Genomic DNA, 17,357 nt, shown 5'->3' with positions numbered 1-17,357 from the left:
ATCCCACGCCTGACCTCCCCACGCCCAAGCCCTGCTACAAACATTGCACTTTAAACAGAATTGATCCCAGGATAAATATTTGCTGTCAGCTTTTCTCCCTTTAGCAGCAGCTCTCTGATAAGGGATGGGCTGCAGTGCCTTTTTCCCAGGACTGAATTCCCAATAGGAGAATTCAGGGAGCACTGAATTCCCTATATCTCCACAGTCAAAGATAGAATATAGTTATTCTGTTCACTTTTAATCATTAGTTTTCCATGGAATGAGACAACTCTTTCCTTAGCACTGGACCCAGCAGCTTCATCAGGTTGGACATCAGGAGGAATTTCTCCATGGAAAGGGTGGTCAGGCCTTGGAAGGGGCTGCCCAGAGAGGTGGTGGAGTCTCCATCCCTGGAGGTGTCCAAGGAAGGACTGGCTGTGGCACTCAATGCTCTGGGCTGGGGGACAAGGTGAGGGTCAGGCACAGGGGGGACTCCATGGGCTGGGAGGGCTTTTCCAACCTCAGTGATTGTGGAATTCTAATCAGTGTCTAATCCCTTCGGCACTGCAGGTCTGATGGACAACACATCACCCTCCACAGCTCCTACTGGTGTTGCTGGAAGTGGACTTTGAGAGTGAAGCAACAAAAAGCACAAGTTACAGCAAACAAAACCTCAGTTACACACCCCTGATGGGCATTCTGGAACACCATGGCCTGAAGCAGAACCTCACAGGCCTCACTGCGTTACCTGGAGCCTTTGAAACTTTAAATATTTAGATTTCCTGTGCCTGCCAGGTCAGCAGGAACAGCTCTTACAGGGCCACTGGCAAAATGCAGTAGCTGATGCAAGGCAAATATTACCTCCAGCCCCAAAGATTGGTACCTGAAAAGCCACAGAGCTATGTCTATTTTAAAATGTATTAATTTATTTATGTTTTGCTGACCCTACTGATCATTTTCAAGTTTTTCTCCCTATCTCTGGGGCACATTTTCCATCAGTTCTGCTGTTACATCCTTGCATTTAGTGAACATTACATGCAATCACCAGTCAAACCAAGCCCTGGAAAACTTGAAATCTTGGATGAATCCAGGCAAAACATTCACCTCCTGCTTTTGAAGCCATCGGCTGTCAAGTACAGTCGCTAGTGTCATACCCTGTCCCCTGTGAGTTTCTTGCTGCCATTTAAAGGAGCTTGCCAATGAAAACAATGTTTTAAAATTTTTGTAATTCCCCCACAGGAATTAAGATCCTTGACCAGAAAAATCACAAGTCCAAACTTCGAGGATTCTTAAATACCAAAGCTGTGATTTTCACCTCTGGATTTCAGAGTCTCTGAGCAGTCACACAAGGTTTTAGACATTAAACAAAAAGTCACTGGTGGTGAGCTCAAGGCTTAAATCAGTATATATTTTAGATAATTACTTCAGTCATGAACACCTAAACCAAGAAATACCCAAACAGGCTATTCAAGGCCCTGCTTTGTCTCATGCCCGGCACAGCAGCAACGGGGAATTCAATGAGGGATTCAGAAGTCTCGAGGTACACATGGAACCACAAAGACTTTCAGGTGCTGCAGTGGACCAACCTGCTGTACAGGGTTGTACAGGGGGGCTCAAAATGCAGGATCTTACAAAGGCTGAAGGGTTATACATCCCATTGGAAGTACCTGTTCTGCAAGCCTGCAAAATTCAACTTGAACTGATATTTTCACATTAGCTCAAAATCCATGGGGGAAAAGGTAAAGAGGGGTTAGTCCAGTTCTTCCAATTCTGGTCCAAGGTGTCCCTGCTCATGGCAGGGGGGTGGGAACTAGATGAATTTTAAGGTACCTTCCAACCCAAACTGTTCTGGGATTCTATGATTCCCCAAGCTGAGAGTAAAACTACAATTTTACTCAAGTTCTCAGCTGCTGTGCAAACATTGCAGCATCAAAGGAGGTTTAAGACTCCAATTTAGCCTTATATAGACACAATACCAACTGCTAATCCCAATTTTAGCATCTTTAATGTCACTGGAGACCCTGGAATTGGTGCAAGTTCCTGATCCCGACATTAGACAGTCCAAAGGCGCTGACAGAGCCAGGGGAGCTCTCTCTTGCTGAAAAAAGCCACATATTTAAACTGAAAGAGGGTAAACTGCTTTGATATTGGGAAAGAATCCTTCCCTGTGAGGGTGGGGAGGCCCTGGCACAGGTTGCCCAGAGAAGCTGTGGCTGCCCCATCCCTGGGACTGTCCAAGGCCAGGTTGTATGGGGCTTGGAGCAACCTGGTGTAGTGGAAGGTGTCCCTGCCCATGGCAGGGGGTGGGACGGAGATATTTTTTAAGATTTTTTAATTTTTACATTACATTTTGTAGACCAGGAGCACTCTCAGCTCTGGGAAGTCTTGTTCATCAAGGGATTCCCTGTTGGGATTCACACACTTCAGTCCCAGCTGCCATCCCCTACCTGTGCTGTCCCCCTGCCCACACATCACATAGGTACAGGGCACTCCATGATGCATCCAGACCACAGTGCTGGCCAGCTGCTTCCCACATCCCCTGTCCTCCTCTTGGATAGGCTCCCTGGACCACCTGGTTCCAGTGGGTGCTGGTCCTTCCTGCAACAAGGATAATGGTGGTGCTCGGTTACAGCTACAGGAGAAGCTTCAGCTGTTCCACAGGTACAGCCAAGGGGAGCAAGACAAGATATCCTGGAGTTCAAACAGCCAGCAGTGATTACTTATACCCCCACAGAAGGAAGAAATGATCTGTTGGACCTCTTATGTGTCCCTCATTTTAGATTTATAGAGCAAACCAGCTCCAAGACCAGAGCAGAAAAGGCCCGAGTAGGAAAATCATGGGGGCCCTGCTGCAGCCCTCTGTGTTATTGGTCTGCCCTCATTCTGTCACCACCCAAACAAGACACAGAGACACAGCCTGATGTCCTGGGCAGAGGGCACAGGTCAGGCTCTCTCTGAGCTCATACCGGAGGTTCACAGCATCAGGGACCACTCCTGAGAAACAGCTGCATCCCATGATCCACCTGAGGATCCAGAGTAGGTCCTGGTTGATCATGCTCAGTAGGCACCTTGCCCCATCACCTCTCTTCTGAGGCAGGGACCTTGCAGGACCATCTTAACTTCTTGTAGTTCTACTGTTTTCATCGACCACCTTGTACATACACAAAGCTTTACCCCCCTCACCCCCCACGGTGGTGGCAGCACAGGAGTTGAACTTGGGATCCCTGTCACCTGATGCAGCTTTAACACTTAGTCTGCCAAAGCCAATTGATCCTCTCTGGTTCACAGAGCCAGTGCAACACTTTTTCCTCCATTTATGCTTCGAGGAGACCCTTGGGAAAAAATCCTTCATCAGATTTCACAATGAACTCACAAAAGTTCATCCTCAAGCATCATTTACTACCCTCTTAGACCTGCTTACAGCTAAAGCAGCCAGCCATTTCCCAGTGAACTCTCATCCCTTGCAGTGTCTTCCTGGGTATGTAATTATTTTATCATGTTTGTTGCAGCACGCAGCTGGCTGTTCCAACCCATAACTTGCTGTACTGGGTTTGACTGGGATGGAGTTAGTAACCAAGAGAATGTTGCTAACACCAGGATGTTACAGCTACTACAGCCAGGCTGGTGACGAGTAATTGCTTTTGCATCACTATTTTTCTTTTTTACTCTTCACTTGCTAAACTGTTGTTATCCCAGCCTGGAATTGCAGTTTTTTCCTTGCTTTTGCGCTTTCCTCTGTCTCTTATCCCAGCAAGTGAGGCTTTGCTGCCACCTGGAGTCAACCTGCCACAGCCGCATCCGTGGCAATCCATCACCCGAGAAGTGGTGCTGCCTGTTGCCCGAGCGCCTGCATTTAGCAGACAAATCTGACTGCGGTGACCAGCTGCAAGGAAAAAACCTCAGTCACTTCTCCTGAGGATCAAAGCCATCACGGACACCAGTGACTCTTGGCATTTAAGAATTTGGGCGTCAAATCGAGAAGGCTGAAAGCCTGTGGAAAATTACAGAAGGGGTGAAGACTGTTGTCCTTGGATTTATGGATTTTACAGTTTAAGTTTATGCCTCACTGACCACGTTAAGGGCTTGCAGTGAGCTTTGGAGTTTGTTGGTTGGGTTTTTTTTTTTTGCTTTTAAGTTGAGATTCTCAAACTGCAAGAGGCAAGGCCTTAAGGGAAACCTGCTGCAGCAGGTCTTAAAGCAAAAGTTATCCAAAGCAACTAATTCAATACAAGCACAGCTCCAGCAAGGCAGGGACACTCGTGTGTTCAAGTTGGCCTGAAGACAACGTTTGTGGGATTCTGCTACCAAGTGTTTCCAATCTAAGCCCACCATGTATTTACAGAGATGAATTTTCACAGTTCCCCACCAGTGTAAGCACAAGGACCCCCAGCACGTGTACATAAGCCACATACAAACCACTGCACAAACACCCCAAACACTTCATAGCTCCAACTGTACACTGATAGCAGTCACAAATCAAAAAAAAAACCATTTCTAATATCCGAATAAATGTTGTCTATTTGCTCACTGTTTTGAGAGCAGAACAGGAAAGAAAGGTGAAGTTTGTGAATAAATTATTCATTACAAATTAGCCCTTGCTTTTGGCAACAGAGCACCCTCCAGCCCACACAGGACATGCTGTAGAAACTGGGGAACATGTTACCTTGAGCAGTTCTGCTGCAGTCAATCCAGTCATGAGCTTACAACCTCACCCTGAGTTTTTGTTCGTGCTGAAACCATTCTGAATTTATGAATCCAAGATTTCACAGAAAGCAAAAAGAAAAAAATATTGCAATCAAGGGATAATTACAGCCCATGGTTAATTTCTAAATTACATTAATCTCTTTTCAAAATACCTGCATACATGCCACCAGCCTAGGCAAGCAGAACACTTGCAGCCTTCCCTTGCTCATATCTTCTTCTTTGAGCTCAAATTTTTAACTGAATGTGACTTTAGCATCTTCCAGACCAAACCCACACTGCAGATAAAACAAAAAGTGTTTTCCAGCTATTCACCACAAAAAGCAAATTTACACCTTTTAAACAAAATAAAAACCTCTTAAAAAAAAAGGGGGCATTTTATATAATCTCATTGACATTCCTTATCACGAGAAAGATTTCCCGATGGGAGAAAACTCAACATAAATTAACAGGGAGATTATTAGATTTACGTGTTTCTTAGATGACAGCTTTACAATGTTGTTATTGGAATTACATTAGCATCCTACACCCAGAAACAATAATAGGAATGGCATAAAGCAAGAGCTACTACCCACTTACACCAGGGAAGCCGGAAAATAACGACACCAAGTTGCCTTGAGACAGTATCATATCAGTGTCTTAAATCAAATTAATAATGGAAAAGCAAGAGACAGCCGGTGGCAAAAACATGCAAGCTACCTCCTCTGTGAGGAAATACAGACTGGCTTGTTGACAAGGCCCAGGCTCTGCTTTCCTGCTGAGATTCCTTCTGCAGGCTCCACAACACAGGCATCCCTCCGGATCAAGGGTATTGCCCACTCCTCCAGGAGCCTCAGCCATCAGCAATGGGGCACAATGAATCCTCCCTTCCCTGAGGTTCTCCATCCCATGCCAAGGAGCACTCCTCCAGGGATAGATGTAGGACATTCCACAGGAAAGCATCTTGTGCTATAAGATGAGAAAAGTATCTGTCGGGTTATGGAAGACCTGTCAGGACAGGTATATCTTAAAGTATGTCTGAAGGCAGATCCAAGTTTAGAATTGGCTGCCTCAGTTTCCAAGGCAGCCCAGTTTTGGCCAGCTTCCACCAAGGAGGAGACCATGACTAACTCCCCATCCATCTGCAACTATCTCCATCTGCAACTATCTCCATCTGCACAGGAGAGGCAGCACAGCCCCAGAGGGATCAGATGCTAGAAAGTGAGGACACTAAATTTATGCGTCCCCAGTTTAGATTAGTGTGTAAGGGAGGGAAGAAGAAGGATAAATCCATCACCTCCCGGGGCACAACAGCAAAAGCCAGGCAAATATATATTGACATGGATTAAAGAAGCAATGTTAAAAAGCCAGTTCAAATGGGGAAAGCAAATCCACTCAGGAAACCCTGGTGGGGCGGGGCTGACCAAAGGGGACAGCAGCCCTGTGCCCCAGGACAGAAAGCTTGTGAGCTTTGGCTTTCAGGTGCAGTTGGTAGGGCAGCCTGGGCACTCTGTGGGCAACCAGGGTTTTCTGTGCTTTCCCTGAAAGGAATCTTCATTTGTATCAGTTTTGGGGAGGTGGGATGGGCAATTGCAGCGCAGGGCTGATCGAAGGTAACAGCACCCCTTTTATATCTATATTCCACTTAACAACATTGCTAAAACCCATTCTAGCCACCCACTGCAAGACCTGGGGTTCCTCTTCCAAAGGAAGAATCAAGTCTGGCAACTCAGTGCTCTCTCTTCCAAGACACATTCCTTCAGAAAACTGCAGGATTAAAGCCTTGCCACCCCTTCAACACAGAGGCTGGAAGAACACAAGATTCAGTGTTTCCATCATTCCCACATGTTCCGTCATGCAAGTGTGAAAAAATATATCTCTCGTCTGCAGTTTTCTCATTTAAGATTTTGTTTGTTTAATAAATCTTTCCTTGGAGGAGCAGTCTCACATCAGCACTGGATTTAGAATACTTTAAGTGAATTTATAAACCATGTTTCAGTAGCTGCTTTTACAGCAGGGATTTCAGAGGAGACCACAGCAGACTAAAGGCACCCAGAATGGTGTTTTGTAACTGAGGTCATTCACTGATTGCCATGATCCAGGATCCCAACATCAGGCTGCACCTGATGTTCCTACCCACCCAGGGGAAACCACACAAGCCAAGATCATTCTTAAGCTCTTTTAGTACCATTTTAATGCATATTTATGTACACACACGCAGAGAAAATAAGTGTGGCTGCACTACAACCACAAAACTCACTGTTTGGAGTTTACTGCAATTTCCTCAATCTTTGATAATTAAAAAAAAAATAGGAAAACACAGTAGTAGGAGGAAAACACAGTAGTAGGAGGAAGATGTGCATTTATCCTGCTCAGTATCCAAATTCATAGTGACAGCATGGACTTTGCCACTTATTCCTAATGCTAATCTATGCACATACAAGGATTTACTAGTTATATCTGCAAAACAGTTAAACAAAAGCCCACAATATAAAACACAGCTGGTAATTTACGTGTTGATTTTTATCTCTGTTTGTGTTGTCCTCTCCTGATACATAACTTCAACTGTCAAATACACATTTTCAAATGTATTAGTGGAACATCCCTCAGTCCAGAGTCCATGCTTACTTCTTGCTGGGAGTTACAGCTGAGTAAAGAGCCAAAATTGTATCAGGTCACTTTAACCAACCCATTTCAAGTCAGTTGTGGTTGCTGCCTTTCAGTGCTGGGAAAAAAAAGCATTTGTGGCTGAGTTTCAGAATATATAAATACTTATGTAAAGCAACGTTTTCAGCTCCAGGAGTGTGTTCACTAGGAGACAGTGAAGCATCTCCAGTAACTAAGAGATGGGCTGTTCAAAATCTGAGCCATTTTAAGTTAATAGTAAAAAAAAAAGTAGAGAGCAACATGCTACACGTCCTGGCTCTTAAGCACTGCATTGACCATAAAAACCATATTTAGCATGAAAATTCTTCTCTCTCATGGTTTGCTTGAAATTTGCTGTTTCTACAAGTGTTCCAGCTTGTTCTCATTCACTGTAACACCCTCAGGTTGAAATGCAAGTGGGGTGTGACTCTTCCATAAGCCAGTTTATTCATACATTTGCCAAACTGACTGCAGTAATGTTGTGACTGTTCACATACTTTACAGCCTGAACACCAAAATGCTAAATAATTAAGGAAGGCTCCAAAGAATTAAAAACATTCAGAATTATTTGTAAATACTATTTCAAAAATATATAACAAACAACTGAAATAATCAATGCAAATATTTGTTGATGCACTTAGTACCATCTTGATGCTTTGAAAAGACCAGTTTGAACTTTTTTTAACACCTTAACAAAATACCTTTTCCAAACACAGGAATTACTTTACCCTTTCAAGATATGAACTCAGGTTCTGCATTTCATTGGTGCTTGGACAGACTCAAATGCACCCTCTGTCCTTACACATCAAGCAAAGCATTGCAAGTCTCTGCAAAGTTTATTTCTCCTGAAATGGTTATTCTCATTCCTTGCATTGTGGCAACAGGACAATGGCACAGGAACCCACAGGATACCTCAGGAGCAGCCCTCAGCCCTTGGCTACTGGCTAACCACGGGACCCTGGCAAATCTCAGCTCCAGCATTTCCTAAATACCCTCAGTACACTGATCTAGAGAGAATTCCCAAAACACAGGAAATTTCCTCTAACACCAGTTAACACTCACCAGAGTGAGTGTTATGACAGCTATGACCACTTAAAAAAATAATCAAGGGATCACTGAAATCAAGATTTTTTTACACTCTCCATCTCATCTGCTGGCAAAATTATGAAAAGCAAAGCCTTTAAATTGCTGTTATTACCAAACCCAATGAAGACGCACAAGACCCTGTATTGTGTTGCTGTAATTTCCTCATGCAGCAAGGGGAGGACAAATTGGGAAAAGCAAACTCTTTGTCATAGTGTGGATTCATGCTCAGAGGAAAACCATTCAGGGTGAGACTGAATTCATGTGATAACGAACTTGTACTTTCCTTTGTTCCCACAATTTGTCCCTTCCATCACCTTCTTCCTCCCTTGAAATATCAATCCTTTTGTTCAGGCAGCATTTCCACTTTCTGTATGATAAACACTTCCAAAATAACTTTGAATATCTGAGGAGTTAAAGTTGTTGAACACTGGAGCCAGGAGGAAAACAAATTAAACAAATTTCTTTAAACCCAGTGCGCTTGTGAAAAATCTTTCCTTTGGCTTTCCACAGCTCCATCTGCATGGTGATCTCTGTAGACTCACATACAGATTTAAACACACATACAGATTTTACACACTTAATGTAGCCTTCCAGTATCTAAAGGGACCTAAAAGGAAGCCAGAGAGGGATTCTTCCTCAGGAACTGTAGTGACAGGTCAAGAGGTTGCAGGTTCAAACTGAAGGAGGGGAAATTTAGATTAGATATACGGAAGAAATTCTTTACAGTGGGGGTGGTGAGGCACTGTCACAGGCTGTCCAGAGAAGCTGGGGATGCCCCATCCCTGGCAATGCTCAAGGCCAGGTTGGATGGGGCTTTGAGCAATCTGGTCTAGTGGAAGGTGTCCCTGCCCACGGCAGGGGGTTGGAATTAGGTGATCTGAGAGGTCACTTCCAACCCAGGCCATTCTATGATTCTGTGTACCAGCTGTGTAACACTACAAATAGTATGCTATAGAGAATACTCTAGTCCAATACTCCAGAGGAAAAAATACCCAAACTATTGAGGTGCTGGAGCAGGTCCAGAGAAGAGCAACGAGGCTGGTGAAGGGACTGGAGCACAAGTCCTATGAGGAGAGGCTGAGGGAGCTGGGGTTGTTCAGTCTGGAGAAGAGAAGGCTTAGAGGTGACCTCATCACTCTCTTCAGCTACCTGAAGGGAGGTTATAGCCAGGTGGGGGTTGGTCTCTTCTCCCAGGCAACCAACAATAGGACAAGGGGACATGGGCTCAAGCTCTGCCAGGGGAGGTTTAGGTTAGATGTTAGGAAGAAATTCTTTACAGAGAGGGTTATCAGGCATTGGAACGGCCTACCCAGAGAGGTGGTGGATTCACCATCCCTGGAGGTTTTTAAAAAGAGATTGGACGTGGCCCTTAGTGCCATGATATAGTAATTGGAGTTGGATCAGGGGTTGGACTTGATGATCTTGGAGGTCTTTTCCAACCCAATCTATTCTATGATTCTATGATTCTATGATTCTATGATTCTATTTCATTCTAATATTTTCCGTTTAGCTCCTTACAGTGTTTTCCCAAGAAGCAGGTCCCAGTTAGAGACCGACAGGCGCTGCCGCACGGCTCGCTGACACCGAGCACAGGCATTCCGAGCTTGCAGGCTGCTTTAATTCCTCCGGGACGGTCCGGGGCGGTCCGGGGGAGGGGGATGTCCCTTCACGCCCAGGTCCCGCCCCGGAGGGCGCGTCTGCAGCGCGGGGCGGGCGGTGCGGGGCGGGCGGCGCGGAGCGGAGGAGCCGGTGGTCACGCTATGCACTCCCTCGCCCAGGAGATCCGCAGCTTCTCCAGGGCCAACCTGCGGAAGCAGCGCACCCGCGTCACGACGCTGACCGGCCGCAGGATCATCGAGACGTGGCGAGGCGCCTGCCTGCAGGTGGAGGAGGAGGAGGGGGAGGCGGGCGGCGGGTTCGTGCGGGACCTGAGCGCCGACCTGCAGGTCGGAGTGGTGAAGCCCTGGCTGCTGCTGGGTGAGTGGGGCTGCGGGCGGCGGGCCCGGGGCCTCAGGGAGGAGTGTGGGGGGGGACTCAGCGCAAGCAACCGGCGGGATGTCCTTCCTCTCTCCGCAGGGTCGCAGGATGCTGCTCACGACCTGGAGACGATGAGAAAGCACAAGGTAACTCGGCGCGGACGCGCATCCCGCGCCGTGCGCGCGGTGGGTGTCTCTAAAGTTAAAAAAAATCTAAAATGTTCTCTTAGCGGCTCTGAGCAAAGCTGTGTTCCATTCGCATTTTCAAAAAGGCTGCTCCGTTTGCGGATGGATGAGTGCCCGTGAGCTTCACGGGAAGCTGAAATGGTTTCACAGAATCTCAAGAATCTTGCAAGGGACCTCTGTAGGTCGTGCAGTCCAACCCCTCGGCCAAGGCAGGGTCACCTAGAGCGGGTGACACAGGAACGTGTCCAGGTGGGTTTGGAAAGTCTCCAGAAAGGGAGACTCCACACCCTCCCTGGGCAGCCCGTTCTGCCACCCACAGTGGAAAGAAGTCCTTCCTCATGTTGAGATGGAGCTTCTTGCGATTTAGTTTATGGCCACTGCTCCTTGTGGTGCTGGGCACCACAAAAGTGATGATTGTTTAGAGCTGTTAATGGAGCAGATTCCTGCATTGCTATGTGTGTTTACATTTCAGACACTAAGCAGCACCATCCCTCCTTGCCTTACGGGTACTGGTGAAACTGGAAAAACAAAGCTCAAAGTCTGTCCCAAACTTTGGTCTTTTTACTCTTCTCTGTTACAGTAATGGGGTGATAAGGCCTTGGGACAGTGGTGCTCCTGCAGGACAGGGAGTGCACCAGGCTGGGATCTGGTGCTATCTAAATGTCACTTCACTGTAAGTTAAAAATCCCACCAAATGGCTGTAGCCTGGACAAAGCAGAGATGGCAGGAGGCCAGAGGTGGTCTCGCCTGCCAAGGGCAGGTATGGTTTACTCTGAAATCCTTCTGCTCCAGTAAATGGTTCTAGGAACTCACCAGAAGGAACATTAAACTGATGGGTTAGGGCAGGCTTGAAATTTGGGGAATTGTTGGGTGGCCTGAGCTCTTGTTCCTATTGCTTCTTCTTTTATTTGCCATCTACATGCTGGCAACTCCCTTTTCTGTTGAAAATCCGTATTTTAGTCTGTGTTTGTTTGAGCATTGATTTTTCATTTCCTCTCAGAAAAACCCTGAAATTTCTCACAGTGTGTTTTAGCACACATTGAAACTTTGCTTGGAGAAAACCACACCATAGACAGCATATGTATGAAAAACTGAACGTTCCAGCTGTGTAAGATACAGTTTGTGTATGCCTAAAGAATAATTTACCTTTGCCACTGCTCACTTTGCTTGCTGTCTTCAGAAAATGCTTTTTTCATTTTTTTCCTTTTTTTTTTTGACTTAGGTTACTCACATTCTAAATGTGGCATATGGAGTCCAAAATGCCTTCCTCGATGATTTCATATACAAGACCATTTCTATTCTGGACCTCCCAGAAACTGATATTACCTCCTACTTCCCTGAATGTTTTGAGTTTATTGAGAAAGCCAAGATCCAGGTATGGTATATCAATAATTGATGTTAGTAGTTATCCTGTTTACATTATTTATTACACTATTTTAAGAACTTAAGCAGCTTCTTTTGTCAAAAGAAAATATGCTACCAAATGAATAGCTTTGCCATTGCCTTTTAAAATTTTAAACAGAGAATCCAGGCAATTTCTAAGCATTCCTAGAAACGTGACCCTGCTGTTAATCTCCGTTCCCTCCAGCAATGTTTTTTTCAGAATGTCTGTCTTGAGTTTTAGAGAAATGCTTCTTTAATACAGATGGAGCAGTGGCTGACTTTAGATAAAGAAATCCCATCCTAAGTCACTACCCCTGGCAGAGGGAAAAGGAGACGACTTACTTAATCTGTCAGGGATGTTGTTTTGGATTAGAAGCAAGCCTAACAGGGCTTTTACAGATCTGTGTGGTTTGGCATCAGCTGGTCACCATCCTTGAACTTTTCATCATAGAATCATAGAATAATTTGTGGTGGAAGTGACCTTAAAGATTATGTAATTCCAACCCCCTGCTACAGGCAGTGACACCTCCCACTAGACCAGGTTCTCAAAGAAGATGCCACACGCTGAGCTATGAATCCACATATGTACCAAGGATGTCAGAGCGTGTGTTAGTAGTCTTGGAGCCAACAAGTGATTTAACTGCTCCCAAAATCCTGAAAAAGATGTGACATGGGAAATGGGCTGAAGGGACTCTTTCTGGGGTTGCTTGGCAGAGTTGTCTGTGACCAGGAGCATCCCTGACTCACAGCTGTTAAATTCAGGCTTATTGTGTAATTTACAACCACCATTGCTTTGGTGGGAAAACTATGGCTTGACAACCAAACCTTATTGCATGTTATTCCACCATATCTACCAAATTCATTATTCATGTAGGTTGGGATAAAAGAAGATACACTTGTCCCAGCTTTCTTTGTGTTGCAGTGTTCTTTCCTTCTCTCATTTATCATTTACGAGCTATGTGATACACGTTGTCACTTAATGACCTTTTCATGGTGTCTAGTTACGGTTTCCACTTCATTTCTAGATGAGAGTTGCCATTCCTAACTGCACAGTTTTGCTTTCTGCCTCTGGTGTTTATGTCCTGGTTACTATTTTGTAAGCTAAGAAGTTTTCAGGAAAACTTTTACAGCCATATTAACAGTTTTCTAATGGGAGAGGTGGGTGAAAGAGCAGGTAATTGGTGGAATAGTTGTTCTCCAGGATCAGTTCACAAAGCATGTGATAGTGGTATGCAGAGACAGATCTCTGGGTGGCTCGAATCACTTTATTTGCTTTGTCAAAATAGGGTTAAAAGGGCTTATGATAAATTGTGTCGTGAAGTGCTCTTCTGCTCAAGCAATCACAGAGATACAAGTGCTTCATCTCCTAATATGAGGGAGAGAGAGAAATTCACTGCTGAGAGAGTGGGATATATGAGAAATTATTGTTAGAACGTGATTAACTCAAGGAGAGAGTATGAGAGCACTCCAGTTTGAGGATGCAAGGGAAGCCTGTGCTGTTCCTCAAGTCACTGCCAGCTGCTACTCGGAACTGGATCAACTTTTCTGAAACTCTGATGGCTCAAGTCTGTCAACACCATGGTACAAATTCTGATACCCATCAGAGCTCACCTTTTCTTCTAAGCTCCAAATTGGCAGGCAGGTTTTCCATGACATGTTAGGTGACACGTGTCAGGCCATAGTGCTACTGCTCTTTCATATTTCTGTTTAATATCGAATAATAAAACCTCTAAAATCTTTTGTTTCTAAGGAGGAAATCCCTGTTTATTCATGAACATCTCTCCTTATTGCTCCTTCTGTCTTTCCTAACGAAAAATACTTGGTTCCACTCCAAAGTAGAAAGGATCCATAACTAACTACATTAGCTTAAAGCTTTATGCTGCTTTTTAATTTCTTTTGCCCACTGTATATAACCATTGTATAATCACTTTTTCTCTCGGTGGAAGGTGATTTCGTTTCCCTCTCTATAAAAAATTAAAAAAACCCCAACTTGGTCTTGAATCTTTAAAAGATGTTCTTGCAAGACCACGGACCATTTCTTGGTAGGCAAAGGTTACCAGAGTCAGAGCAAGGAGTTCCTGGTAAACAGAGATGAATTTCCTATCTGCAATCTGTTTCTCACTTTATTTCATATTCATAGCAAATACAAAACTAGTCAAGAATGACATGTCGAATTAATCTTTGTATGAATTGCAAACAAGGGGGTTTAAAAAGGAGAGATAAAAGTTCTCAGTGTTAAATTTGGTTTAATGTTATTGCCTGTGTTCATTCATGTTCAGTAATTTTCAGGATCCGTGGATATCACTAAATAATTTTTGACAATGTAAAACAGAACAGTTATTAAAAAAAATAAAATCAAACTTATATGTGAAGAGGAAAATAAAGCATGAACTTTACAAAGGGAAAAAAAACAAAGGTCACTTTCCATGTGTATTATTTACTCTTAGTGCCACTGCTGGATATTGATCTTGATTATGGTGCATTATGTCTGAAATAACTCCCATTAAAGAAGTAAAAACTGCTCCACATTTACAGTAGAGAAGCTTCAGCAATTGACTCATTAGCAGTGGCATAATTTTTAATGTCATTGTTCTGGATTTACAGGTCACCACTGCCACTCCCTCAGGTAGTTGAAATACATGGACAGGTCTGCTTCCCACATGGTCTGTGTGATGAGGAGTCACGGCCCTGTGACTGTGAGAAAGGGAATGAAGAGTGCAATTTGCAGCAGGCAGTGCACAGGGAATGTGATTTTCATTGCAAGGAAGGATAATATTGTGATTTATTGGGATGCAGGAGTTTAGACTCAGTGCCTAGCTCTGCCATAATCTTGTTGTGCAAGTCATTCTTCTAGTCTCAGCTTGGCATTTCTCCAAGATGAATAATAATAATACTCAATTTCCTGCTTTGTCTTTTTACTTAAACTGGGAGATTTCTGGAGCAGGAACCATTTTCTGCTCTTGCGTGTTTATTAATAGACCAGATAATTTGCAGCTCCCAATTCTGTAACATAAACCATGGAGTTCCTGGAAAGGAACCCTGGTGCTTTTTGTCACTCACTGGTCTTTCTGTCACTGGCTAAAATGCTCCTTAAATAATTTGTGCCTGTTAAGGGCCGACAGAGCAGGCTGTTTATATCTAGAATGGATATGCTTAGTTCTCAAGTATCTGAGCAAATCACGTCGTGTTTCAGTGTCTTCATTCAGAATACGGAGGTTCTGTGGGTTTGGTGGTGTGGTTTTGTGTCACAGTGGCATCTGGCTGGCAGTTTGGAGCCTTTTCCAGGGTTATGTGTTATGTTTCCAGGGTTATGTGAAGTGTTATGAAGCCTGGGCCTTGCAAACATTCCCTGAGCCACACTAGATTGTTCAGTTGTCTTTGCTTTAATTAGTGCTCGTTACTTCTTAACGAAACTTGCAGTGTCTTTTTAAAGAAGAGTGTGACTGGAACTACAGGATATTCCAAAATCTGCCTCTGTGCCCAGCTGTTTGCTGCCTCGCTATGTTTTTAACCTTTAACAAGATACTGTCAAGTTCCTTTCCGAATTGCAAATAAAATCCATTTTAAAATTGGCACCCAATTAGATCGGATATCTTAGTATCCCGGGAGTCTGTGATTTGGTTTTTACATGAAGGGGCTCCTGTAAGGACTCAGGGAAAAGGACAGGGGGATATTTTTTAGTTTTAAGGCATGAATTAAATTTGAAGTATTTGGCAATTGTAAAGTGTCTTTGATTAGAAAAATACTTAATTTTGGGCTTATATATCTGTGTTTGGACTTACTTACGTGTATAAATATTTGCTTTGAGCTCAGCAAGGAGCTTTCAGTAAGTCTTAATAGATTTTTATATAAAGTTTCCACATACTTGTTTTTATCTGCCTAACGAATATCCCGCCTTATGTTTAATTTCTTTTTTGAAGGATGGCGTGGTACTGGTCCACTGCAACGCAGGAGTCTCCCGTGCAGCGGCTGTAGTCATTGGTTTTCTAATGAATTCAGAAAGACTGAGTTTTGCCAGAGCCTTTTCCTTGGTGAAAAATGCGAGGCCTGTGGCTCGTCCGAATCCTGGCTTCATGGAGCAGCTTCACAAATACCAAGAACAGATTGTAAAAGAAAACGGAAGCATAAATGATCACGACTGATCAAAAGGGAGAAGGGAAACAATCTGTTTTGACTACACAGGCACAGATGTTGGATGTCCTTTAATCTGTCATTTTGCAATCCCCTTTTCACTTGGGCATTTTCGAGTCATTGCATATTTTTTCTTACATTCCCTCGACCCTGTTTCTTTCAGCACGTCATCTATAGGCCAGATGATATTCCACTGACTTCAGAGAAGTTTTGCCCAAGAACCAGCTCTTCCTAGAGTGCTGATAGAAAGATAAAGTTCAGTTTTCCTTGAAACAGTAGAAAACAACAGAATGACGGTGGGTTTTTTTATGATACATCAGAAAATGCAGGCAATTGAGAAAGACAATAAAATAACTGAGATAAGTTGCCCCATTTACTTTCCAAATGTATGCATTCTATTCGGTTGTAAAATCTAGATAATAAAATGTTCATATAATGAAGTACCTTGATATTGGATTTTAAATTTATATTGCAAGTAAAGAGGACTTTATTGATTTCTGTGGGCTAGCCAGCCATTAAATTTTTTTGGAAATTAAAACAGATGGTCTTTTGAGGATGCTCAAAATGTGTAGGATGCTTTCATGCTTCATGTCTTTCTACCGTTTCTCCTCAAGCAGGGATTTGAAGTGCACTAACATGATGTTTCCAAAGTGCTGGAACCAGCAGAGGTTTTTTTTTTTTGTAAATCATTTCGGTGGAGATATGAAAAATGATGATAACAACCTATCTGCTCACTGCTATTGCCTTTTCTTCACATTCAACCCACATTTGCTGTTCCCTCATTCCATTCCACACCATCTATAAAGAATGGACATCCTAGGATGGGTAACTTTAGCGCTCCTGAGAAGTCTCAGGCTGGAATTACTGTCTTAAGATGGCATGTTCAATACACACGCAAAATCTGTAAAAGATTTTAATAGTATTTTTTGCGGCCTTCACGCCAGTTCTTAATGGTTTGATATATTATTATGCAGTAAAATAAAAAGGACCCTGTGTTTGGATAAACTGTGTGCTGAAGTGACTTGAAAGCTTTGGTTTCAAGGTTGGCGTTCTTGGTACCAATAGTCTGAACTTTTGCATGCCATCGTGTTTGAACCACACACCGTGTGTTCTCAATATTAATTGCTCATGCTCAAGAGTGTGGTGGCAGGGCAACAGGGAATGGATCCAAACGGACAGACTGTTTGGATTAGATATTAGGAAAAAGTTCTTCCCCGAGGGTGGCCTTCCCTGAGGTGAGGCCCTGGCACGGGTGGCCCAGAGAAGCTGTGGCTGCTCCATCCCTGGGAG

At 43.9% G+C, this 17,357-nt stretch overlaps 1 protein-coding gene across 1 annotated transcript; it reads left to right on the top strand.

Moving 5' to 3' along the window:
- Positions 1-10,093: 10,093 nt before the first annotated feature.
- DUSP19 (dual specificity phosphatase 19) lies at positions 10,094-17,072 on the top strand. The gene is made up of 4 exons (XM_027665552.1): positions 10,094-10,368; positions 10,468-10,514; positions 11,776-11,928; positions 15,857-17,072. Exons 1-4 carry the CDS (start codon positions 10,152-10,154, stop codon positions 16,076-16,078), a joined length of 639 nt encoding a protein of 212 aa, XP_027521353.1. The 5' UTR covers positions 10,094-10,151; the 3' UTR covers positions 16,079-17,072.
- Positions 17,073-17,357: the final 285 nt, after the last annotated feature.

This window comes from Corapipo altera, unplaced genomic scaffold, assembly GCF_003945725.1.
Source record: "Corapipo altera isolate COAL_440 unplaced genomic scaffold, ASM394572v1 158, whole genome shotgun sequence".
NCBI lineage: Eukaryota > Metazoa > Chordata > Aves > Passeriformes > Pipridae > Corapipo > Corapipo altera.
Note: the sequence above shows the minus strand (reverse complement) of the source record. Positions and strands in the feature narration are given on the sequence as shown.